General features: G+C 34.6%; 1 protein-coding gene across 6 annotated transcripts in view; it reads right to left on the bottom strand.

Moving 5' to 3' along the window:
- The window catches only part of ZCWPW2 (zinc finger CW-type and PWWP domain containing 2), a 158,495-nt gene that overhangs the window by 89,720 nt on the left and 41,122 nt on the right, over positions 1 to 27,653 (bottom strand). For 3 of the 6 annotated variants that reach the window (XM_054246848.2, XM_078354430.1, XM_078354429.1), the window contains 2 exons: positions 20,068 to 20,411; positions 6,379 to 6,538 (listed from right to left, as the gene is read on the bottom strand). In XM_054246848.2, coding sequence (XP_054102823.2) covers positions 6,379 to 6,538; positions 20,068 to 20,411 — 504 coding nt within the window. Of the gene's footprint in view, positions 1 to 6,378; positions 6,539 to 20,067; positions 20,412 to 20,939; positions 21,101 to 27,405; positions 27,527 to 27,653 lie in introns of those variants that run through there. The other 3 variants (XM_035278253.3, XM_002759676.6, XM_054246849.2) reach the window with 3 other exon arrangements.

Genomic DNA, 27,653 nt, shown 5'->3' with positions numbered 1-27,653 from the left:
ACTGGGCTTTGGAGGAAACTGAACATTTGACTACAGATTATCGAGTTACCATGTGACCTGAACTGCCTATCATGAACTGGGTGCTTTCTGACCCATCTAGCCATATAGGTTGTGCACAGCAGCATTCCATCATCAAATGGAAGTGATATATGAGAGCCGGCTCGAACAGGGCCTGAAGGCACAAGTAAGTTACATGAGGAAGTTGCCCAAATGCTCACAGTCTCCATGCCTGCCACCCTGCCTTCTCTCCCCGAGCCTGCACCAATGGCCTCATGAGGAATTCCCTATGATTAGTTGCCAGAGGAAGATGAGACTAAGGCCTGGTTCAGAAATGAACTTAGTTTGCCTGATATGTAGGCACTACTCAAAAACGGACAGCTGTAGCACTACAGCCCCTTTCTAGGACATCCCTGAAGGAGAGTGGTGAAGGGAAATCTTCCCAGTGGGCAAAACTTTGAGCAGTGCACCTGATTGTGCACTTTGCATGAAAGGAGAAATTGCCAGATGTGTGATTATATACTGATTCATGGGCTGTAGATAATGGTTTGACTGGATGGTCATAGACTTGGAAGAAGCATGACTGAAAAATTGGTGACAAAGAAATCTGGGGAAGAGGTATGTGGATGGATGTCTCTGAGTGGTCAAAAACTGTGAAGGTATTTGTATCCAATGTGAGTGCTCACCAATGGGTGAACCCAGAAGAGGAGATTTCAATAATCAAATGGATAGGATGACCCATTCTTGGACACCAATTCAACTCTTTCCCAAGCCACCCCTGTCATCACTCAATTGGCTCATGAACAAAGTGGCCATGGTGGCAGGGATGGAGGTTATGCAAGGGCTTAGCAACATGGACTTCCATTCACCAAGGCTGATCTCACTACAGCCACTGCTGAGTGCCCAATTTGCCAGCAGCAAAGATCAACACTGAGACCTCAATATGGCACCATTCCTCAGGGTGATCACCCCACTATCTGGTGGCTGGTTGACTACATTGGACCACTATCACCATGGAAAAGGGCAGAGGTCCTCACTGGAATAGACACTTACTCTGGATATGGGTTTGTCTAACCTGCACACAATGCTTCTGCCAAGACTACCATCCATCAACTCAAGAATGGCTCTGACCAAGGCACTCACTATATAGGTAAAGAAGCGTGGCAGTGGGCTCATGCTCACGGAATTCACTGGTCTTACCACGTTCCCCATCATCCTGAAGCAGCTGAATTGATAGGATGGTGGAAGAGCCATTTGAAGTCACAATTACAATGCCAACTAGGTGACAGTACTTTGCAGGACTTGGGCAAAGTTCTCAAGAAGACTGTGCATGCTCTGAATCAGTATGCAGTACATAGTACTGTCTCTCCTGTAGCCAGGATTCATGGTTCCAGGTATCAAGGAGTAGAAGTGAAAGTGGCACCACTCACCATTACCCTTAGTGATCTACTAGCAAAATTTTTGCTTCCTGTTCCCACGACATTATGTTCTCCTGGCCTAGGGGTCTTAGTTCCAGAGGGAGAAACACTGCCAACAGGAAACACAACAATTCCATTAAACTAGCAGTTAAGATGCCACCTGGACACTTTGGGCTCCTCCTATCTTAAGGTCAACAGGATAAGAAAGACCTTACAGTGTCGGCTAGGGTGACTGACTTGGACTATCAAGATGAAATCAGTCTACCACTCCAAAATGGAGGCAAGGAAGACTATGCATGGAATACAGGAGATCCATTAGGGTGTCTCTTAGTATTACCATGTCCTGTGATTAAGGTCAATGGCAAACTACAACAGCCCAATCCAGGCAGGACTAAAAAGAGTCCAGATCCCTCAGGAATGAGGGTTTGGGTCACTTCACCAGGAATAAAAACCATGATGTGCTGAGATGCTTGCTAAAGGCAAAGGAATATAGAATGGGTAGTAGAAGGTAGTCATCAATACCAGGTACAACCATGTGACCAGCTGCAGAAATGGGACTGCAATTGTCATGAATATTTCCTCTTTCTTTGTTAAAAACATGTTGGTGCATGTTTTACATGCACTTTTACTAAGAAAAGATCTTCATTTTTTTTCCTTTATCATGTGACTTAAGATTTATTGACTTCATATCAGCATTTAAGTATCATTCACTATGTAATAGAATTTGGGTTGGGGACTGGTGCATTTCCGATTGTACAAAGGATAGCTGTATTATATTAGGCATAATTATGACCTTATTAGTGTCTTTATTTGAATATTATGTATGATCTCAGGAGATATGTATAGGTTCAAGTTGACAAGGGGTGGACTTGTGATGGTTAATACTGAGTGTCAACTTGACCGAACTGAAAGATATAAAGTATTGATCCTGGATGTGTCTATGAGGGTACTGCCAAAAGAGATGAACATTTGAGTCATTAATCTGGGAAAGGCAGAGCCACCCTTAATTGGGTGGGCAACATTTAATCAGCTGCCAGTGAATATAAAGCGAGCAGAAAAATGTGAAAAGGAGAGACTGGCCTAGCCTCCCAGCCTACATCCTTCTCCCATGCTGAATGCTTCCTGCCCTTAAACATCAGACTCCAAGTTCTTCAGTTTGAGATTTGGACTGGCTCTCTTTGCTCCTCAAGCTTGCAGTCAGCCTATTGTGGATGCTGTGATCATGTAAGCTAATACTTAATAAACTCCCCACATATATATATAGTTATATATGTATAGCTTTATATATATAGTTTTATATATAGTTATATATATATAGTTTTATATATATAGTTATATATATATATAGTTATATATATACAGTTCCAGAGGGAGGAACACAGCCACCAGGAGACACAACAATTCCATTAAACTAGAAGTTAAGATGCTACCTGGACACTTTGGACAGACGGATATATATATATGGGATTTTATTACGTATATGTTTATTTAGTTATTAAGTATATATAGTTTTAGGTATAACATATATTATATATTTTATTTTATATAACATAAATATATTTTATATTTCATATATTTTATATATATAATAGGGAAGTTTATCATTAACATATATATATATATATATATCCTATTAGTTCTGTCCCTCTGAAGAACCTAATACACTCAGACTCAATAATTTCCATTGTTCTGTCATGTTTTCTGATTCTTCTCTGCTCAAATTTGCCTTTGAATCACTATAGTGAACTTTTCATTTCAGTTATACTTTTCTGTTCCTAAATTCTTTTGGTTTTCTTTTAGGTTTTCTATTTCCTTATTCATATTTCTCTTTTGTTCATACATCATGTTCTTGACTCTTAACATTTTCCTTTTGTTCTTTGAGCATCTTGAAGACAGTGGCATTAAAGTCTTTGTCTAATAGATCTGCCATCAAGTTTTTCTCAGGGATAGTTTCTGATGATTTTTTTTTCCTTTAAATGAGCCATAGTTCCTGTTTCTTTATAGGCCTTATGAATTTTTGTTGAAAACTGAACACTTAATAATATGGTAAGTCTGAAAATCAGATTCTTCCTCTTCCCCCCAATTTGCTGTTTTCTGTTACTGCTTTTGTCTTTTTATTGTTGTAGCTATCTTTATGCCAAGGATCAGCCTGAATTAAAACTTTAGTTCTGCTTAGGTCTTTTCTGAGCATGTATCTTTCCCTCTGCCTGTACAGTCACTTTCTAATTTTCCCTGTATATGCAGTTGATTTCAAATTTGCGTGTTTAATGTATGGCTTTCAGAAGAGGAAAAATGAAAAAAATGAAGGGGTGGTGCAAAAGTGTGCCAGCCTTTTAATCCTGGGAAGTGACTTCAGCTGAAGGGGGAGGAGCTTGCAAAAATGGGGGAGATTACAATAACAATAGCTGCCCCTTTCATTGTCTGTATCTTTGTGATCATAAGCAGCAACCAGCAGTTACAGCACAGATCCTCAGTATTTGGAAAACAGGGTTCTTTTTGCCCACCTCAGCTCCTGCAAGCTGTGTGCAAGATGCTCTAGAAACATGTGCACAACTGCCTGCTGTTAAGATCAATGGCAAACTACAATAGCCCAATCCAGGCAGGACTAAAAACAGTCCAGACCCCTCAAGAATGAAGGTTTGGGTCACTTCACGAGGGCTGGGGATGGGGACTGGTAGCTGCCACTGTGTTAAGAGCTGAAGTTGATGGAAATTAACTGCAGCATATAGTCCGAGCCTTTTCCTGGAAGTTGCAAGCCTTCAATAGACTCCAGAGTTGAAAAATAGTTACATTAGACAGATTCTACCAGTGTCTGATTGTTTTCTAGGTAGACAGATATATTCCTGGAACTTTGTACTCTACCTTCTTCCCAGAATCCCATCTCTGAATACTTTCAGGAATATCAAGGTTTTTCATAAGAGAGGAGGCTGGATTTCAGCCATATGTATAGCTAACTATTAAAAAATAAAACCTATAAACTAACATCAATTATAAATCTATAACAAAAATGTTATCTTCAACTATATTCTGGAGTATATCTCAGCGTATCAATGAATAGTTCCATTTGTTAAAAGAAAACACTATCTGTATGACTAGAGAATGACTGAGTACTGTTGTGCTCTTAACAATAAAATTAATTAAGTTAGAGGTCTCATATACATGGCAATCATGTACCTATTAAATTAACTATTTAAAAGACTAGACAAACATGATTAACCCAAAGGAAAATAGTTAAAATCTTCATAATAAAACAAAAACTATTTAATTTAAATCCATATAAGGCAGGTCTTTGTAGGCAAATTTATTTCTATCCCACCTTAATATATGTACTGCAAAATATAGGGAGTACATATTCAGTGAAAATTCTGGAATATTAATTAGTTGTTAAATTAATTAATTTAGAAGAATTAATTTAGAGGAAAATGATATTGAAATAGTGTATGAAGTAAAATTTAGCCAGCCATAACCAGTTAAAATTATATATGACTATCATTTTTTATCCAGTTTTAGAAAAAGTTATCAGACATCTTATACAATTTATATACCTTTCCTCTAGAAAAAAAATTTTTAAACTCTACATTGTCTAGCTATACATTACTTTTCATGTATGTGGTCTTTCTCTCTGAGGCCAGGAGTGTGTATTTAATATCTGGATCAATGTCGTAGAGTATACAGATAGCATCAGAGGATATAGGAGCTCCAAAATGACCATAAAAGATTAAATCCCTGGGAAGTCTAGGCAATAGAATGTAAATTGGAGTCAATATTATCTCCACCTTCAAAGGGCAGGAATATCTCAGCTATCCCAAGGTAAGATTCTAAGGTCAGCTTCATGAATGCTAAAACATTTCCCCATCCTTTATAAAGGGGGTACAGATGGAATACTCTATCCTGTCTTCTGCGGTTGCCAGCAAAAGAATCTAGGAGCCCATTCAAAATGTCAGCACACAGAAGATGCCTCATATAAAGATGACTGGATCACAACTACTATGAAATTGATTTATATGGCATTATTCCATACTTGAATATTTTCATAAAAACAGTCTTCCCTTTTACCCTTTTAAAACTGAATACCAAAATACTGTTGCCAAAGATACAGTAAAAACCCATTTTAAAGTACCCCTAATTTTCAGATTTAATTTTACTGTGGATGAAATTGCATGTTTCAAATACACATATTTACCTACTTGTAAACCTAAATATGTATACATCTATTAACAAAACAAACAAAAAACATCCAGCTGGGCACAGTAGTAGTGTGTACTTATAAACTTAGCTACTTGGGAAGCTGAGGTAGGAGGATTATCTGAGCCCAGTAATTCAAGGCCAGCCATCTCAAAAAAATATAAAAAAGAAAAAGAAAATATCCAAATTGAGTAAAAGATATTCACATTTCTGACATCTACTTTTTATCAAGTTTTAATGAAAGCATGATTTGGTGATGAAAAGTTTCAATATTAGCATACAAACACAGATCATTTAATTGATTTACCAACCTAACAGTCTATCCATTAATTGAAGTGTGAGATTTAAAGTTTAAAAAGAGTCAAAAAGATACTGAAGAGTTAGTGTAAATGAAAGATTCCATTTGAAATTTGAAAAGCTGATTGCAATCCATAATTAATTTTTCCTGTGAGCTATGGCTACAACAGAAAGTCTCTTCTTCTCAAGAGAATTAAAAAATTACCCAACGATAGTCTTAAAATTGTTTCAAAAAGCAATCACATACAGTCTTGTTGATTTTTATTATATTGCCATTAGAAAAATAAAAGTTAAAACTCCCATAACTATTTCATATCCATACTTTGAGAAAAACACTTTAAAAATATAAATATTTGAATTTAAATGAATAGCATACATTTATCTAAAAGTAAATAATTATATATTTTATGATCAAAGATAAAAATTACCATAACTAAAAACAAGTGCAAGAAGAATAAAGTTTTGATGTTACTGAACCTACCTTTAATGTGATACTATAATGTCCAACAAATGTTGCACTTATCCATGATCTGGAATGGGGATCACCCAGGAATTCTATGTGATACTCTTCAACATTTCCATCCAGGTCATAGGTCACATACTTCCGTTTAAAACGGTCAGGGCAAAGTATTCCTGGCCAACTTTCAAAAGAAATTATTTTTAATTATTTTGATGCTTTTAAAAAGGCTGACATCAACACACCTATCACAATCACGTTTTGAACTTTCTCCTCTGAATTTTCACAAAACATATATTCTTACTCCTATCTTTCAAAAGTAGGATATTTGTTTGATGAAAGTAATAAGTTGCATTTTATCACTATAGAAAGCTTTGAAATAGTCACAAGTTTAAGATACAGATAAGACATGAGAAAAGAATTATAAAGCAAAAGAATGATCTCTAGGGACAATAAGATATATTTAGACACTAATTATAGAAAAGAGAAAAAAAGATTCATGCAGAGCTGAATTAACTCTAAACAATCAGAATGATTAATTAGCAAAATGTTAACCCACTAAGCATGACTTCTGATGGAGTAGGAGAGAGCTGATATTTCCTGAGCCAGGTCTGCCAAAGGAATCCTAGTGGTTCAGGCTGTGATAGTGCTGTGGAGTAAAACTACTGTGGGAAAATCAGATATAGAGATCAGCAGTTCTATCCTGACCCCTTCCCCTATCTGCTCCATTGCCAGATGACCACATTGTTGAAAATCTTCAACATTGAAAATAAAATTTACTCTTTATTAAAAACAAACCTTTAGAGATACGTTCTTTCATGACATAAACCTCTACAAATTACTTGACATGTTTCATCTTTCTCTTTGGTCTTCATTTCCCACTTTTGCCTTTTCTATTCCCTTATTTTTTTTTTTTTTTAGTTTTATTTGGTTTTTCTATTTCATAATATTCAGCAGAGAGCTCCTGTCATTAACATCTCTAATAAGCAAAATTAAATAATGTTTCTTTTTCTTTCCATTGGCATTAAAAGTTTTTATTTAGAATTTGATCCACAATCTATACAAGTTATTTAAAAGGCATGAAAATGGAAAACAGCACAAAATACAATTGAGGTGTAAGCTCAGAGCACAGTATGTCATGTTACAATAAATATAATTCAAAATTTGTAAACTAGGTGACCAGAAACATGAGTCTTATTTTTAGTAAAACCATATAAAATATTTATTTCACATGAGGTAGAGGACAGTTTTCTGTGTCATGTAATGCAACCAACCACAGCAACTTTAACCATAAAACTGTACATCATTGGCAAAATTTTAAATTTAATTATGGTCAAATGTAGTCAATTATTTGCTTACTGCCTTCACAGATTAGAAATTCAGAAATAATTTAAGACTATTATGTTGGCTTAAAATTATCAGAATAAACAAATACTTCTAACAGGATAGTTAAAACAAGTGTATTGGCCGGGCACAGTGGCTCACATCCCAGCACTTTGGGAGTCCGAGGCAGGTGGATCACAAGGTCAAGAGATCGAGACCATCCTGGTCAACATGGTGAAACTCCATCTCTACTAAAAATACAAAAAAATTAACTGGGCATGTTGGTGCGTGCCTGTAATCCCAGCTACTCAGGAGGCTGAGTCAGGAGAATTGCCTGAACCCAGGAGGCAGAGGTTGCTGTGAGCTGAGATCACACCATTGCACTCCAGCCTGGGTAACAAGAGTGAAACTCTGTCTCAAAAAAAAAAAAAAAAAAAAAAAGTATATTTTATTTCTCACAAACTAATTCCTCAAAAGATGTCCTACATTTAGCAACTGTTTTGTAGGACATGTTTACTAGAACTACTTTGTGCTTTCTTTATTTTCAAGTGAGGTATCTATATTGAGGAAAAAAATCTTATATTCATTTTATATTAAACTAATTTAATAAACTATTTTGTTTTCTGGGCTTAATTTTTTTTTGTTTTTTACATTTGATCACTTTCTAATTCAAAAATTGTAGTACTATATAAGACATTTAATTCTATTACTAAATAGGCTCCAAATTACATTATATAGCTTAGAAGCCATTTAAATGAAAGGATTTACCAAAAAAAAAAGAACTGTCCTTTTAAACAAAATGCAATAGAAAATACTCATATGCTTTTCTTCCAAAAGTGGAAATGCTTAAGTACCCTATACTAGAAAAAGGAAATTAAGCTGTTTATTTAATTCCACAATGTATAATACAGCAGTTATATGTCCCTTATTGCTGACAGCTTTGATTAAAAACTATTAAGTAGCTCCAAGCACAGAAATAGATGTACAGTATGAGCACAATTTTTCTTTATATTAATTTTTAATGTCCTATCATGTGGATTAAATGCATAAAGGGCAAATAAAAATGAGGAATCCTCCCTAAGTAATCAAAACATATGTCTTATTGAGAAAATTTTAGAAGCTGATCAAAAACCTTCGGCACAAGCTTCGCAATTAATTCTAGGGAAATACCTTGGCACATTTATAGTACTTGAGTTTCCTTATAACTTTACTTTCCTTCAAACAGAAGCTACTGATGTGCAAATAAACTGGTTGTTCTCTCATGACTTCAAAAAGATATGGATAACCCGCAAATATATACTTATTTCACCTACTTTAATAGCTGTTTTACAATTCACTATTTATAAATGATTTTATATCTTAACTGGTAATATGTTAAATATGTTATAAAATTAGTTCAAGATTTAATATGTTTTGTGCTTCTTGAAATAATATTTCTATATGGAGTCTGACCCAGAAATTAGAGAATAGTCCTGAAAAACCTCTGAAGTGAGAAAACTCACACCTAAGAAGTGTTTTATCTGGTTTATCACATTCTGCTAAAAAGGGAGTTTGAAATAAACTAAAAGTTTTACAGGTACATAATCTCTATAAAAATTCCTCATTGTGAATGTAAATAAAAACAAATTTAGTGCTAAGAAAATCAAAATTATTATGTAACATATTTGCTCAATATTTTAAAAATAATGTCTGTAATTTTAAACATTAAAATGAAAATTGATTCAAAGCTATTATAAAAGAAACTGAAGAAGAATATCACAGATATTTAAAAGTTATCCAAAAAAAGCCTGGGGTGGAATTGGAAGAGGCAATGTACTGAGGCAAGTTAATGATGCCAGTGTTGTGAGAACACCTTGGAAGTTTTCATTGTCAATTTGATCCTCCCACCAACCTGATGAAGTGACGAATAAAGTTTTGATGTTAGGTAGTTGGGTTTTTTGGGGGGTTCTTTTTGTTTTTTGTCTGTTTGTTTTGCTTTTGAGAGTTAGTCTTGCTCTGTCATCCGGGCTGGAGTGCAATGGTACAATCTCAGCTCACTGCAACCTCCGTCTCCCAGGTTCCAGTGATTCTTGTGCCTCAGTCTCCCAAGTAGCTGGGATTATAGGTGCCCACTACCATCCCCGGCCAATTTTGTATTTTAGTAGAGATGAGGTTTCAGTTTCACTATGTTGGCCAGGTTGTTCTCAAACTCCTGACCTCAAGTGATCAACCTACTTTGGCCTCCCAAAGGGCTGGGATTACAGGCGTAAGCCACCATGCCCAGACTATTTTCTTTAAGTAAAAACTGAGTCTTGGCGATATCTTGGAACTTTCTTAAGAAGACTGTTAATAAAAGGTAGAAACGTGGTTTGAAAAAGGACTTTCTAATGCCAAAGCCCAAGTGACTTCCACTAGACTAGATCATAGTCATGGCTCAGAAGCAAGACCAGTACCAAAGGAAGGGAAACCTTAGGGAGGCTATATTCAACTCAAGAAAAGAAAAAAATAAAAGGACTTAAGAAGAATTGGATGGAATATTCAGCCTCATAAGTTATATTTCCCTGCCAATTAAGAGTCTAAACAACTATTTGGTAAAGAGTAGCAAAGTGTGTGGTGTATAGTGTGTGTGTGTGTGTGTGTGTGTGTGTGTGTGTAAGAATGTGCTTTGCTTATTGAAGTGGGGCAACCACATGATCTCAGAAGATCTTCTCTAGCCCTATGATAAAATCAGTTTGAGGAGGTTTATCTCATACCATAGTCAAAAGAGTAAAGTTACTAAAATAACAAAAGGCCTTTCATATCAGGTGTTTGATCAATAAGGATTGCCACCGTATCAAGACCAAGGATAGAATGATGGTATTCTTTCAGTGAAATAAAATTGAAAAAGATTATAGAGATACAGATGAGTTTATCTCAGTAATATCTATTTTTCCATTCAGATAATACATTATAACTATAGCTAGATAATTTATCTAAGTCTAATTTCATAAATGTTTATTATTAATGTCTCAAAAATTGACTTTTTATTTTATAAACTACAACTGTGAAATTAAGATTATCATCTTCTATTTAAATAGCACAATGTAAATCACTGGGCTAAAATGTTGTGTTTTACTATTCTATCCATGGCAAAATTGCACTTATATATCAACTAAGTGTTAAAAAGTTAACAAATCATTCTAGACTCTAACCTACTGTTCAGAGAATAAAGCAGGAAGGGAAGACAGTGAATAAAGTCAGCAAGCTATGACTAAGGAATGTACAGTAGAAATATGATGGAGTTTTATAGATCAAGGTATGAAATATGCCAAACCATTCAAAAATCAGTACAGCTGTCAAGTGCTACTGCACTTTGCAGCACTGTAAAGTCCCAGTTAGGTAATGATGTTCAGAATCTCAAATCCTACACCCCTCTACCTTCTGTATGCCCCAACAAGTTATAGCTCAGAGATCTGAGACACAGAATGCTTAGATTTTTTCCAATATTTCCTAGTGGTACAGCAAGGACCAACACATGCTCCAGTCTCTTGACTAGCAATATTTTCCCTGGTTTTGACATGCAACCGACAAGAGGCTTTGTGTCCCCACCAAAATCTCATCTTGAATTATAATTCTCATAATCCCCATGTATTTTAGAAGGGATGCAGTGGCAGGTAATTGAGTCATGAGGGTGGTTACCCTCACGCTGCTATTCTCATGATAGTGAGTGAGTTTCATGAGATCTGATGGTTTTATAAGGGGCTTTTCCCTCTTTGCTAAGCACTTCTCCTTGCTGCCGCCATGTGAGGAAGGATGTGTTTGCTTCCCCTTCTGCCATGATTGTAAGTTTCCAGAGGCCTCCTCAGCCATGCTGAACTGTGAGTCAATTAAACCTTTTTCCTTTATAAATTACCCAGTCTCAAGTATGTCTTCATTATCAGTGTGAGAACAATCTATTATAGGCACCAAGCAGGTATCTAGACTTAATGTAACTAGTTCCTCACTGTGTTGTTAACGTTCAAACAAACATATACTTTACCCATTTTTGGGTTTGGGCAAATTAAAAAATTATAAAGTGCCATCATTATGGGCTACATTTTGTCCTCCCCACACACCCGAGTTCATATGTTAAAGTCCTAACCTCAAATGTGTTCATATTTGGATGGTAAGCCTTTAAAAAAATAATGAAGTTAACATGAGTTCATTAGGATGGGTCCAAATCCAATATGACTGGTTTCCTTATAAGGAGAAGACGTGAAGATAAACATACACAGAAGGAAGACCATGTTAAGACTAGCAAGAATTGGCAAGCCAAGAAGAGGGTCTTAAAAAAACAAAGAATCTTAACCACACTTTAATCTCAGGATTTCTAACCTCCATAACTGAGAAAATAAATTGCTGTTGTTTAAGCCACCCAGTGTATGGCATTTTGTTGTGGCAGCTCTAGCAAACAAATACAATCATATATATGTAACTTATTTGGTACAACTGAGAGGAGAAAGAACAATACATATATATATTTGCCTCATTAAGATAATTATTTATAAATGAAATTATTTTTAAATAATTTTAAAAACTAAAGAAAGTATACAAATCAACCTGTGAAGAATCTGAAATCACAAAAATATCCTTAAATTGCTGAATTTGAGGACTGCAGATTATTAATCTGTTAAATTATCAATTGATATCAGATATAAAATCATAAATCTACCCACCCATAGCCAACTTTAAAAAGTTATTATTTGTATTAGTTTATTCTCATGCTGCTATAAAGAACTGCCTGAGACTGGGTAATTTATAAAGGAAAGAAGTTTAACTTCTTTGACTCACAGCTCCAAATGACTGGGGAGGCCTTGGGTACAGTCATGGCAGAAGGACATGCCATGTCCTTCTTCACATGGCAGCAGGAGAGAGAAGTGAGAGAGTGCTGAGTGAAAGTGGAAAAAGCTCCTTATAAAACCATCAGATCTCATGAGCACTCATTCACTATCATGAGAAAAGCATGGGGGAACCACTCCCATGATCTAATCACCTCCCACAAGCTCCTACCCCCAACCTGTGGAAACACTTCAGTATTTCTTCATGAGGCAGAGGGGAATTGTCTGACTCTGTCTGTATGTCACAGTTAAGAATGAATGTGCTAAACTAAAGGAAAAGCTGAGCAGAGACAACAGATGCAGAAAACACAATTACTTCCCCTCAGCTCCTATATTCATCATCTTTTATGACTTGAGGTGTTTGAAAAAAGCTGATGTCCACTTTTTGCCCTTACACTGACCTCATTCTGAGTTCAGACACTGTCAACCATGATAATGAATTGTGCACTTCCATTACTCTATTTTTTCCTTTTAACTTGGATGAGAAATTCTGAAGCATTATTAGGAGACTGAAAAATGGAAATGGAGAAGTAAGAGTGGGCAACCCAGTGGAAAGGTATCAGAATTACAAGAAAAGTATATAATCAATTTTAGAATCTGTGGGTGGTGAGAAGTAAAAGGCAAAAATGCAATAAAATCATATAGCTACCAGTTATTGAAATCCAGTAGAGAAAAAGGCAAATTTTGGCAGGACAAGTAAGCTCAAGGGATGCAAATGTATCAGGAAGAAATTCATGTCTTATATATTTGTTATCCAGTAGAAATGATCTTTAATAAGATAATTATTGCCCCTATAGAAGCTGAAGTTTAATCATGGTTTCAGTTTCCACATAGCCAATAAGAAATACATGACTTTATGTTTAAATAGTGGTTGGGATGTATAAGTGCAGAGCAAATTTTACTTGGGGCTTTTCCCTAGACTGTTGGAAACAAAATGGATGAATCAGAATTATGACTAACTAAATGTCATATCGCCAAGAAATCTCTGGACTGTACCTAACTGTGGGGTCTGATGAAAAAGGGAAGTTTTCTATCCAGACACACACATTATATTAATACATATGCAAAATAATGCAAAAGAAAAGTAATCGATATTTTGTAATACTAAAATGATCTACTAGAAATCTCAATTTATCAATTTATATACTGTCTCTAAAAATTATCACTTAATTGCTTTGTTAAAGCCATATTTTATTACCTAACTGTTTGGACTACAATTCACTAGAATGCAAATATATTTTCTATAAATTAATTTTTATATTTATGACAGAGCTTTGTCAAATATCTGTGTAAATATTCCTGAAGTAGCTATGGTAAACAGAGCCTCGTTTCTGCTTGACAATGTGTCTTTCAGAATTAAGTGAGATATACACCATTTTTTTTTTCTCTAAAGAGTCCAGACTCTTTCTAGCTGAATACTATAGTATATGATCAAATTTTTAAAAAACAAGGCTGCTTAAACATTGTGGAGAGTTTTCTTTCTAGTACCTGCAGATGTTTCCACCCCCAAGCATATACAGGCATAACCCAAAGGCAAAAGGCCACATTTATGTTTTTATAAGCACATAAATATGTGCTGTGTCAGAATGTAGAAGTAGATATAACTGTGATAATTTGATTCTTCTGGGAGCTTGCACATAGAAAAAGAAAGTGCTATTCTCTTGAGAATTATTTGTTTTATTATATAGAGATTAAGCAGTTCTGGATTCTGTATCAGTCTCTATATAGTCTCTATATATTTAGCTTTATTATAGAGAGTCAACTTTTTTGAGAAAGAATAATTCTGATATGTTGACAAGATTGAGTTTCTGACCCTTAGAAGCTATGTATAAGGCCATGAGCTAAAGAGAGTTTACTCAGTTAATGCTATACCACTAGGTATCTCTGAAGCCAGCAGCTGATCTTTCCACTTGGAACTTCAACATCTATGACATTGCTTAATTAAGAACTAGTATTTGCTTCTAGTAGGTTAATTCTATCTTTACATTTTGCTATTGCAATTTATCCTGTTATTATCTTTCTATATATTTGTGCTACTGATTAAGCAATATAAGTAGATTTAAGTTTCTTAATTTGTATTTTAAGTATGTGCTCAATTTAGTTTATAAAGAGGAATATATGTGACTACTTGGCCAGATGCATTCTACTCTCCAATAAATTGGAAGGTAGATACAGCTGGACTTTTCAGGCATTTTGATATCCCTAATCACAGATAGAGATAATTCAGGGACTGGTGTAAAACATGTTTCATTTTTCATTTTAAGTCCTAAGCCTCAACTAGCACAATACTGCAGAAAAAGGTTTTATTCTAACACAGTATTTCAGATATAGTGACAAAAAGACAATAATTTTTTTGAGTTTCAATTAAAACTTCAGAATTTTCACTAGAGAGTATAAACACTCTGCTTCCAAACTGTTAATCAGAGATAAGGAAAATTATATGGGACTACAAATACCTTCATAAGTTAGCATAAAATGAGTGTTCATATTTATGTCTTCTAAAATATTTTTCTTACATAACTATTTCCTCTTGATGTCCATCCTAATTATTACATGAAAGCCAATTAACAATATAATTTTTAAACATTATCACATTTGATCTTCAGAAAATCCCTCAGCAACAAAGGACACATATATCCAAGAGATTTCGCATATGTGCAAAAAGTAAGCACATTTTTTTTTTATAGTTTTGGGAGACTACCATCTAAGAGCAATACATTGACATATTTGGTTTCTTTTGAGACCGTTCTTCTTGGCTTATAGATGTCCACCTTCTTTCTATGTCTTCAAATGGTCTTTCTTCTGTGCATGTCTGTGTTCTAATCTCCTCTTCTTATAAAAAGGCCAGTCATAATGGATTAGGGCCCATCTTACTTTGGTCTGATTTTCATTTAATTACCTCTTTAAGAATTATATCTGCAAATATGGTCACATTCTGAGGTACTGGGGGTTAGACTTCAACATGTGAACTTTGAGAGAACATAATTCAGACCATAACCATAAGTGATAGAGCAAGAACATGAATCTAGGTATTGATTGAGATGTGTGTGTGTGTGTGTGTCTGTGTGCACATGTGTGCGCGTGTGTGTGGGGGGGGGGGATTCGTCCACCATAGTCTCTCTATGAAAGCCAATGTCCTATTTTATTCATGTGGAATAACTGAACATGAATGAAAACAAGATAGTGAGCCAGAACATACAGCTTTAAGAATGTTATGTTGAAAAGTGCAACATAAAATAGTAAAGGATTCTGGAAAGATAGCAGCAATGGTGGTATAGTTTTAGAATATTATGAAATTTCCCCATAAATAGAGGTGGGGCAACTATAACAGCAAAGCAAACCTGGCACATACCATCTGTGATTAAAACTAAGTGGTAAGCTACACACATGAATGCCCAAATAGGAACAAACGGGCACAAACTACTAAAAATTATATGACCCACACAATAACAACATCTGTTTGAGAGGAAGGAGGGTGGGAGAAAGACAAATGAGAACTTCAAACTCGCAACAAGCATTTAAAGGAAAGTGCAGCAAGTTGAACTAAGAACAGCAGCCAAAATTGTGAGGTGGATTGCAACAAAATCTGAAAGTGCTGGAAAAGTGTGGGCCCTATGAACCAACCAACAGAGATCCATTCCAGGACAAAAGCCCACAGGATGAGAAACTACTGGGAGCAAAATCTAAACTGAAGAGGACAAGATCAATAAGAAAGAAAGGAAAAAGAAGATACAAATAAAAGTGGGGATATAACATCAAAAGCACCAATCATGGAATAAAAATGATAAAGTGGAGTTCATTAAAATAAAACGTATCTACTCTGCAAAAGTCACTATTGAAAGAATAAGATGACAAGCCACAGAGTGGGAGAAAATATTTCCAAAATACATATCTGATAAGACAGTGATATCAAAAATATACAAATAACTCTTCAAATTTTACAAAAAAAAATGAACAACCAGATTAAAAAATGGGCAAAAAATCTGAACAGACACCCTACCGAAGAAGAGACACAACATGGCAAATAAGCACAAAAAAATATATTCAAAAGGATATGTCCTTAGGAAAATACAAATTAAGACAGTGAAATACCACTACACATCTATTAGAATGACCAAAATCCAGAACACTAATAATACCAAATACTGGCAAGGAGGTGAAGCAACGTTGTTGGGAATGCAAAATAATACGGCCACTTTGGAAGACAGTTTAGCATTTTCTTAAACACACACACACATAATCATAGCATACTTTCCAGCACATGCACTCCTTGTTATTTACCCAAAGGAACTGAAAACAGGTCCATACAAAAGCCTGCACAAGGATGTGTATAGAAGCTTTATTTATGATTACCAAAACTTGGAAGTAACCAAAATATCCTTCAGTAGGTGAATGGATAAACTGTCCTCCATATGGGCAATGGAATATTATTCAGTAGCAAAAGTACATGAGTAATCAAGCCATAAAAGGACATGTAGGAAATGTAAATGCATATTAGTAAATAAAAGAAGATAGTCTGAAAAGGCTAAATACTATATAATCCCAACTATATGGCATTCTAGAAAAGATAATACTATGAGGATCGTAAAAAGATAAATGGTCATCAAGAATTTGGAGGGATGAAAGGATAAATAGGAGAAGAACAGAGAATTTTTAGGCTAGTAAAACTATTCTGTATATACTATAATGATGGACACGTCATTATACATTTGTCAAAACCCACAGAATATATAACTCAAAAAATGAATCCTAATGTATAGACTTTATTAATAATGATGAGTGAATTCTGTTTCATAGATTATAACAAATGTACCATATCAGTGTGGGACGTTGATGGTGGGGCAGCTGTGTGTGTCAGAGGAAGAAGAGGATATATGGAAACTCTCCATACTTTCCACTCAATTTTTCTGCAAACCTAAAATCCCTCTAAAAGCTAAAGTAGACTAATTAAAACAAATAAAAATGTAAAGTTTTACAAATTTAAAAAGAACCATGGGGGAGAGAAAAACCTAGGAAATTTCAAAAGACAGGTCGTATTTTTGATACTTTGAGAAAACAATAAAATAAGGGCTCTCGAACTCTGAATTAGGGGAAAAAGCTAAACAAAAAAAAAAAAACTATTCTCTAACATATGGTTCAACAAGATCAAGTAGATTCATTTCCTTGTATTTCTCCCTCTATTGAAAAATCTGGATATTTTATATGAAACAAACATAAAAAACATCTCAAAGTTGAAGAAAAAATGATATATTAGCTAGGGATCCTGTGACTTGAGGAATGACATAGCAGTGCGTTTCTTACACTTTGTATTCCTCAACTGGGTGCTGAAGAAGTCAGCAACCCAGAAACACCAGTGAATTCAATCATACAAACCAAAGAAAGCTCCAATAAAGCCTGCTCTTTTTAGCCAAAGGACCAGGAGAGGAGAAGCCCAGCAAGACAGAAAACTTATACAGAATAACTGCTCTATCACAAACACCGTGGAAACTATATGGCCTCTACATTTACCCCCAAACCAAACGCCAGTGGTGAGCCTGGACTGCAAATCACCCAGCAATAATAAAGCACCCTTCCTGTTCAGGTGGTGGCAGAAAAGGCTTAGTAGGAAGCCAAGATTTTTACCATCTTCCAGTGTTAATAAGATACCCATATGGTATCAGTGAAGTTCACCTGGCAACAATAAAAAGGTCACCCTACCCATACTAGCTAGGTTTGTGAGTGGGGAGCTTGAAATCTCACCTCTGCCCAGTGGAACTGAGGCACTTGTAAATCAGTAGAGACTGAGCGGGGAACCTTGTAAATCAGTAGAGGCTGAGTGGGGAACCTCGACTCTTACTCCCATGTGGGAGTAACAAAGAGGTGCTCCCATATATCCTGCTGATGTAGTAGCAAAAGCAGCATGCTAAACAGGTTTAAATAAGATCCAAAATAAAAAGAATATAAAGTCTAGTAAATAAATAGGAAATATAAAGAATCAAATGAACATTTTAGAACTGAAAATACAATATTTTTTAAAACTCAATGGATACTTTCAATACAGTGTGAATACAACAGAGAAAAGAATCAGTGAACTTAAAAAGAGAACAATAGGAATAATTCAATCTGAACAACAGAGAGAAAATGGACTAAAAAAAATGTTAGCACTCCCTCTTGCCTTTTGAACAAATAGGAACTCATTTCAGAGAAAAGTACTCAAGAAGAAAAGATTCTAGTAGAATCAAGTATAAAGTTGTTATGGTAAAAATAAGTAATACCTCTACCAAAAAGTGAAAGCTTATCAGAGAGGCATGGCCTTACAAAGATCAAAATTGTACCTAAAATTTCAAGTTGAAATAATACAAATTAAGAAAGTAACACAAGTAATGAAAAAAATCAACATAAATTATAATTAGAACAACTTTAAAAAAAGAAGTGATAACAGGAACACAGACATGTAGAAGGGAATAAGAGACATTAGAGCCTACCAGAGGGTGGAAGGTGGGAGGAGGGAGAGGATCAGGAAAAATAACTAAGGGGTACTAGGGTTAATACCTAGGTGATGAAATAATCTGCACAACAAACCCCCATAAAACAAGTTTACCCACATAACAAACCTGCACATGTATCCTTGAACCTAAAATAAAAAGTAAAAGAAATAAAACAAGATTTGAAAAGAGAAGAAACATAATTAATGAAATTTTTTTGTAATTTTAACAAAAAAGACTAAACTAAAAGAAACACAAAATCCATTGATAATACCTTTCAGAAAAACAAAAAAGAAAAAAATTAAATTTGAAAAATTGAAAAGATAAAAACAGTTTAAGAAAAAGTAATACAAAAGATAGACAAGAAGATCCACCATAAGTAGTATCAAAATTCTAAAGTAAGAAAATCAAAGCAATGCAACAGAACAAACATAATAGGTTATAACAAACCTTATAACACTTGAAGTTATATACTGGAAGTGCACACTGCCTACTTGGGAAAACCAACCCAGGATGAGAAATATTGAAATATAATAAATCTACATAAATTTAAAGGAAAAAATTTTTAGGTATCTAGGCAACAATTATAGAATACATTCTTTTCAAATGGTCATGAAACATTCATAAGATATGCCACAAGAAGGTATGGTGGGCCATACAATATGATTCAGTGGAACTGATTACAACAGATTTAAAGGAGAACTCAGTAAGATGCAGTAAAATACCCCAATATTCAGTAAAGACACACTTCTAAATAACCCATTTCAAAAAGAAATCACAAAGAAAATCAGTAAATATTTCAAAATAATAAAACATATCAAAATTTGTATGATGAAGCTACAGCACTACTTAGAGAGAAATTTAGTTTTAATCACCTATATTGGGAAGAAAATAAGATTTGGGTTCAGTTACCTAACTTGCCAATTTAAAATGCTTGAAAAAAAAACCCAAAGAAGTATGGAAAAGAAGAATGACAAGAAATTAAGAAACAAGTAGACAAAAGAAAAATGTTGACTCTTTGAAAAGATTTTTAATATCCATAAACCTAGCAAGATTACACCTCAAAAGTAATAAAACAGCACAAACCTTACCTTGGCCAATTCTGTAATTTTACCAAAACCAGGCTTCCAAGAGGGAGCTGTGAATAGACAATCTTAAATCCACTCTGATGAAGCTGAGACTCTTCAGGGAAGTCTTCTTCAGAAATTGAGCAGTTATTATATCTTGAATCAGTGTTCATGAAGCAGTACCAAGGTTCATTATGATCAACTTTGGCTGCATCCTCATTTGATAACAATCTCCATTTCAAACAATTTTCATTCTCACATTGAATCCACATTTTGTTTACATACATGTTTTCCCCTGAGGAATCCATTGCATAGTTACAATATTCAATCTTACCATCCAAATTTTCTTTATCCATAAGGCATTTAATCTGGAAAATAAGAAAGAAGAAAATAACAGAATGAGGATTCAGACCAAAATCAGAGAAATTCCTCTTTGATATCTTCTGTGCCCATCCCCTCTCTATCCTTCAAAGACCATGTATGCGAACACGTTGTTTCCACCTATCGAGAAACAAAGGAACAAAATGGAAACAACAATCACTCTAATCCTAAAATGCCCCAAAATTAAAAATAAGAAAAATATGATGGAGCCAAAGAGAAGTAGAGGTTGACTATAATTTCTATTGACCAACTATATAGCACACATCTGGTATCTATCAAGTATATTTTGCCATAATAACAGCCAAGCCTTACTGAATGCTGACTATGCACCAGGTATATTCTAAGTGCTTTATGCACATGACTCATATGGTCTTCCCAACAACCTTATATGTCGATTTTTACAGACAAAACTGAAGCTAAGAAAAGTAAAGCAATTTGTTTAAGGTCCTGGAGCTGGTACACAGTACAGCTGGAATTTAAATACAGGCAGTTTGGTTCTAAGTTTGTGATCTTACCCATTAGTTTGTACTGCTTCTCGGGAATATATACAGCATGACTAAATAATCCTTTTCTTCTTTCGTCTCAGGAAATCAAATGCAGCAAAATATTTCAACATACAAAAATTTAATGTTTTTTAAGTTAAAGAAATCTCTTAGTATTACCTTTTATTCATTTTTAATTCAATTTCTCAGAGCTTTCTCATTAGAAAAATGTTAAATATATAAAATGTTAGAATTGTATAACAAAGCACCCAAATTCTAGCTTCAATAACAATGTATGCAATAAGAAATATTATAAATAAAATACAAGTAAAACTAATTATTGGCAACTTATTTTGCAATACAAAGCCTATTTCTTAAAAATGAAAAGACTAATGTACCATATACATGAATTAGTAAAACACTACTAACCAAGTATAAGCACCATTTAAAGAACCCTTTCATTGATAAGTTAATCATATATTTAGAAGCTCACTTACTTATATTTGTCATATACCTTACCAGGGCCACTACAAATTGCTTTAGAAATTTGTCAATATATTTCAAAAACCATAGTTCAAAAATTTTGACCTATTAATCCCACTCATGCAAATGTAATAAAATAAATTTAAAAGAGACCAACTAACATGTACAAAGACAAAAATATTCCATGTAACACTGTTTATGATATTGAAAAAGTGAAAAAGTCTAAATGCAGAATCAATCTAGCAGAAGTTATAAACTTTTACTAATGATATTTGTATTAATGTGGTTAATTCTTTAGTTGATGAGAAAATGCATAAGGAGCAAAACTGCACTGTGCACTGGAACTGAAATGAATAAATTTTTTCTCTACTCTCTGGGTCACCAGTCAGTGAAGCAGAAGTGACTGAGTTCAGTCTTTGGAACCAGATTATGTGTTACTCACAGAGTCCCTGGTCCTTTGCTAGACTTTCCCTTCACATCAAGTTTGTGTGTGTAACAGCTTTTCTTGCTTGTTTAGTTCCAATCTTCATCTATTATCTTACTCTGCTGGCTAAGACAGGTATAATATTGACTAGAAGCCATGATAGTAGATTTCTTTTTCTAATTTTAAAGAGAATGCTTCCAGTGTTTGACTGTTATGTTGGGAGCATGGTTTTTGTAGAGACCATTAAAAGGTTACAGAAAGTTGTTTTCCTTCTATTACCAGCTTACCAAAAGGATTTGTTTGTTGTTATTAATCATAATGTGATATTTAATTTAATCAAATTCTTTCTGCATATACTGAGATAAATATATGATTTTCTTTTAAAATCATTAATTGAGTACATTGTATTCATGGATTTTTGAATAATAGCCTATACTTGCATTCTGGATAATCTCTATCTGGTTATACCTCATAAGTTTTTAATATACATTGCCATATTTGGTTCATTAATAATTAAGATTTTCCACATGTATGTATAAATAACATTTGTCTAATATTTTATTTCTCCTTTTGTCTTTGTCTGGTTTTGATATCAAGATTGTAAAAGTCTCATCAAATGAAGTGAAAAATGTTTCCCCATTTTTGGAAAGTTTGCCTAAGGGAGGAATTTTCTAATTTCAACATAAATTTTATGAATTTTTGTATATCTACTATATTTCTCACTATATTTCTCTTTCACTTTGAAGTTTATGCCCTCTCATTTTTTCTTCATTTCTCTTGTCAGAACTTATTAAACAACCAGAATTTGAGTCACCTTATTTTTCTGAATTCTATTTAATGAATAGCTGCACTTTTCTTAATTCTTTTTTTTTTCTTTCTTTGGACATTCTTTGTTGCTATTATTTTTCCCTTCTTGAGCTGATGCTTAATTAATTCGTTTTCAGTCTTTGCTAATATGAACATTCAAGGTTATACATTCCTCTCTCAGCATTGGTTTGTTATTTACTTTTAAATATACAGTTTCAATTCATCTTTGACTCATGAGTTTCTTAATTTAAAAAATTCAGCCGAGTGTGGTGGCTCACGCCTGTAATCCCAGAACTTTGTGAGGCCGAGGCAGGCAGATCACAACGTCAAGAGACCGAGACTATCCTGGCCAACATGGTGAAACCCCGTCTCTACTAAAAATACAAAGATTAGCTGAGCATGGTGGCGTATGCCTGTAGTCCCAGCTACTGGGGAGGCTGAGGCAGGAGAATTGCTTGAACCTGGGAGGCGGAGGAGCACTCCAGCCTGGCGCCTGGCTACAGAACAAGACTCTGTCTCAAAAAAAAAAAAAAAAAAAAAAATCAGAAGGCAAGGGTATTTAAGAGTTATCTTTTTGTTATTGATTTTTAATGCAACTGTATTTTGTTCAGAGACTATAATCTGTGTGATACTGATTTTTTGGCATTTGTTTTGTGACTTGTGAATGTTATATGTATGCAAAAAAGGATGTGTATTATTCAATTGTTGGATGCAAGGTGTACATTTAATCATTATACCAAGCTTGTGTCAACCATTATAAATAAAATTTTATGATTGTGGGATTAGTTTTCTCTATCCATACTAAATGGTTGATATATTAATTACTATAAGGGCTATGTTAAAATCTCCCATAGTAATTGTGGATTTGTCAATTTATCCATGCAATTTTGTCAAGTTTCTTTGTTTATTAAATATATATGTGTTCAGATTTGTTACATTTTGCTTGTGAATTCGTTCTCATTTTATGTAATGATGCAATTTATCCCTAATAATATTCTTCACCTATTAAAATCTATTTGGTCCACTATTAACATAGCAATTAAGATAGTAGTTATGTTTTTGATTGGCCTGGTCCTGGTTATAACTTTTACCATGCCTTTACTTTTAGCCTTTCCAATACTAAGGGTTTTTTTTTATTTCCTCTGCCTCTTGTAAACAGTATATAGTTGGGATTTGCATTTTTATCCAATCTAAGATATGATCTGATAACAAGTGGTTTTAGTTCATTTACTTTATTTTGACACTGATATACTTGCATTTTTGTGCACATTTTATTATGCTATTTCTTTACTTTTCTCCTTTTCTAACTTGTATTGAAAAAAATTAATTTTATTCTCTCTATACTGGTTTTGACAAGTTTATGTTATTTTTATTACTTTAACAGTTACTCTTAATAATTTTTTTTTTTTCTGCGACAGAGTCTTGCTCCATAGCCCAGGCTGGAGTGCAGTGGTGCGATCTCAAGTCATGGCAACCTCTGCTTCCCAGGTCCCGGTTCAAGCAATTCTCTTGCCTCTGCCTCCTGAGTAGCTGGGATTACAGGTATGCACCACCATGCCCAGCTAATTTTTGTATTTTTAATAGAGATCGGGTTTCACCAGGATGGCCAGGCTGGTCTTGAACTCCTGATCTCGTGATCCATCCGCTTCGGACTCCCAAAGCGCTGCGATGACAGGCATGAGCAACCCCACCCGGCCAATACTACTCTTAATACGTGATTTAACAAGGTATAAACTAAGCAATATCTCTACCATCTTCAAAATAACAGAATGCTTTAATTCAGATGACCTTTGTGTCTTTATCTCATTTCTTTCCAGCATCAGAGTACGATTTTGCATTTATAACTCAAAATTAGTTATAATTATCAAGTATGTTTCCTACAATGCTCATTTAGATTTTCCATATGTTTTCCAGTTTCTTTACCATCATTACTTAGTACACCTAGGAGTATTCATTGAATAAGGATGGTGAGAAAAAAGGAGTAAATAGCAGCTGGGTGTGATTGCTCACGCCTGTAATCCCAGAACTTTGAGGGGCCAAGGCTGGTGAATAGATTGAGGCTAGGAGTCTGAGACCAGCTTGGCCAACATAGCGAAACCCTGTCTCTACTAAAAATACAAAAGTTAGCAGAGCATGGTGGCAGGTGCCTGTAATCCCAGCTACTCGTGAGGCTGAGGCAGAAGAATTGCTTGAACCTCAGGGAGGCTGAGGTTGCTGTGAGCCAAGATCGTGCCACTGCACTCTGGCCTGGGTGACAGAGTGAGACTCTGTCGTAAAAAAAAAAAAGAAGAAGAAGAAGGAGAAAAAAGAAAAAAAATTAAGTCATCTGGAGTTTTCTGTGTTTGTAAATGATTAAGTTGGAAGACTCTACTTTTTGTCGAAGTAGTTAACCAATGATATAAATAATATTTATTTATCATTTAGTAATTGATCCAAAATGGCTCTTTATTCTAATTCATATATGTGCACATGAATCTATTTCTGGGCTCGGTATTCCTTTGTTTTAGATGTCTTTCCCTGTACCAAAAGAGATCCAGAAAATTCTTTTTTTTGGGGGGTACAGTTCTAGAAAGAATGAGATTATCAATAACAAGTTCTTTCAAAGACATTCTATTTATTTTTATTTCATAAGAAAAAGAGACTTTCCTAATACTTAATATCAAATTGACACTGGAATCAGTGTCACTAAGACCACATGTAAGCTGGTCATATTTGAGGTCTCCTGTTGAAAAGGTGTGAGATGCCATAACTTAAGGGGGTTTCACAAATGTTCCTTTCAGTTATTCATTTACAATTACTATAATACAATCTACTGAAGTTATATTTAACTAAACAAGTTTATAGAATATATTTTATTAAAAGTTTATAGAATATATTATCTAGATAAAACTATTCCTCACAAAATAAAGTCACTTAAAAAATATCTACAAAGAAACAGACTAGACAATATTAATAATGCAAATAAATGAAGTACTAGACAGAAGACAGAAAGAATAAAGTAATTACTGTCACTCAATCACCTAGGATTTTGTCCAACTTGCAGCCAATGGATAGCTATAAAGGAAAAACCACTCTAAGTTTGTGGCACCACTTCAATGGAAAGCTTATGGAAATTCATTAAAGAAGTCTATTATAAAATGTTAAGGGGATTAAAAGATTACTTTTAAATGGTAGATAAGGTTTTCAGATTTTCTTAGGAAGTTGGGTCTTATAGTGGATAATACTGAGAAGATAAATTAACACTAAGAAAATGTCATTATTACTTAAATAGTGATACTCATTTTCAATTGCATCTAACTTAAATCTCTTGGTATTTTAGATTTGATATGTTTTATCCAGGCTAATAGAATTTAGAATACAGATCATAAAATACTTATTCTTTTCAAACCATATTCTCATTGTTTCCATTACCTTTTCTCTAACACTTTGCTGGTCTTCAAAATTCCTCCCACATACAGATGATGCAAATGACAAGGAGGAAGTGAATGTGATTAAAAGAATGCTAGAGTCTTTGAAGAGATCCCTATATAATCATATCTAAGTAGACTACAATTAGTTTATAAAACATTGACAAATGCAAAGCTATGCCGAGTACAGTATTTGCTTTACTCAATTTTGTTTTTATTTTATTTCATAACTTATATTGAACTTGAAAATGCGGAAAACCAAAATATTAAATTTTAGAAAAAGAAAACACAGAACAGCTATTTAAAATTATAAAGTCTTAAGTTTATGGATATGAATGGTTATGAACACTCAATTATCTTTTTTGTTTGTTTGTTCTGAAATGGACTCTTGGTCTGTCACCAGGCTGGAGTGCAGTGGCATGATCTCTGTTCACTGCAACCTCTGCCCCCCAGGTTCAAGTGTTTCTCTTGCCTCAGCCTCCCAAGTAGCTGGGACCTCCATCTCTCGGGTTCAAGCAATTCTCCTGCCTCAGCCTCCTGAGTAGCAGGGACTATAGGTGCATACCACCACGCCCAGCTATTTTTTATATTTTTAGTAGGGATGCGGTTTCACCATATTGGCCAGGATGATCCACCCTTGCGATCTTCCTGCCTCAGCCTCCCAAAGTGCTGAGATTACAGGCATAAGCCACCACGCCCAGCTGACACTCAATTTTCAGTCAGACAACTCTACCACTTTTTACTAGGCAAATTAACCACTCAAAATCTCTGATCCCATACCTGTGGATAAGAAGAGTACTACTTACTACCCTATATTGAACTCCTAGTATATTATTTTGCACACTATAGATACTCAATATTTTTTGAATAAATGGATGACTTTAAGCATTAATTCAAATATTGAGTTCCTATTAAATGTTAGACACTGATATATTAAATGTTAGACACTGTGAGCAAAAGATGAACAAGAAACGATCCCTGTTCTTGACTTCATCAACAGAAAAACATAGATACCAAGTTCCATAAAATAGTTGGTAAATGTATTACAGTGTGATAAATGTTAGATGTACAAATACCTAGAAGAACACAAATGAGAAAATTTTCTTAAAATAGGAGGGCTCCATGAAGGATGCATGGAGCAGGTAGCATTTTAGCTAAACCTGAAAAGATAAGTAGTTCACTTTGGCGAAGTGAAGGAGGAAAGAAGCACATAAGAGGAAATACCACGTGCAATGGCTCAAGTCTGTAATCTCCACATTTTGGAAGGTCAAGGTGAGAGGATTACTTGTGCCCAGGAGTTTGAGACCAGCCTGGGCAACATAGTGAGACTCGATCTCTACCAAAAATAAATAAATTAGTTGGGTGTGGTGGGGCACACCTGCATTCCCATTATTCAGAAGGCTGAGGCAGGAGGATTGCTTCAGCTCAGGAGTTGGAAGCTGCAATGATCTATGATCACACCACTGCAATGTAGCCTGGCAGACAGACTGAGACCTTATCTGTCAAAAAAAAAAAAGAAAAAGAAAAAGAAAATTATATGAAAACATGCATGAACATATAAAGATGCAAAGCATGTACAAAAATATTGAGCTGAGCTGTTAGAACACTTTTTAAGGGAAGCAAAGG

The sequence above is a fragment of the Callithrix jacchus genome, chromosome 17 (assembly GCF_049354715.1).
Source record: "Callithrix jacchus isolate 240 chromosome 17, calJac240_pri, whole genome shotgun sequence".
Classification (NCBI taxonomy): domain Eukaryota; kingdom Metazoa; phylum Chordata; class Mammalia; order Primates; family Cebidae; genus Callithrix; species Callithrix jacchus.
The sequence above is the reverse complement of the archived record's forward strand: the minus strand, read 5'-3'. Positions and strand labels throughout refer to the sequence as shown.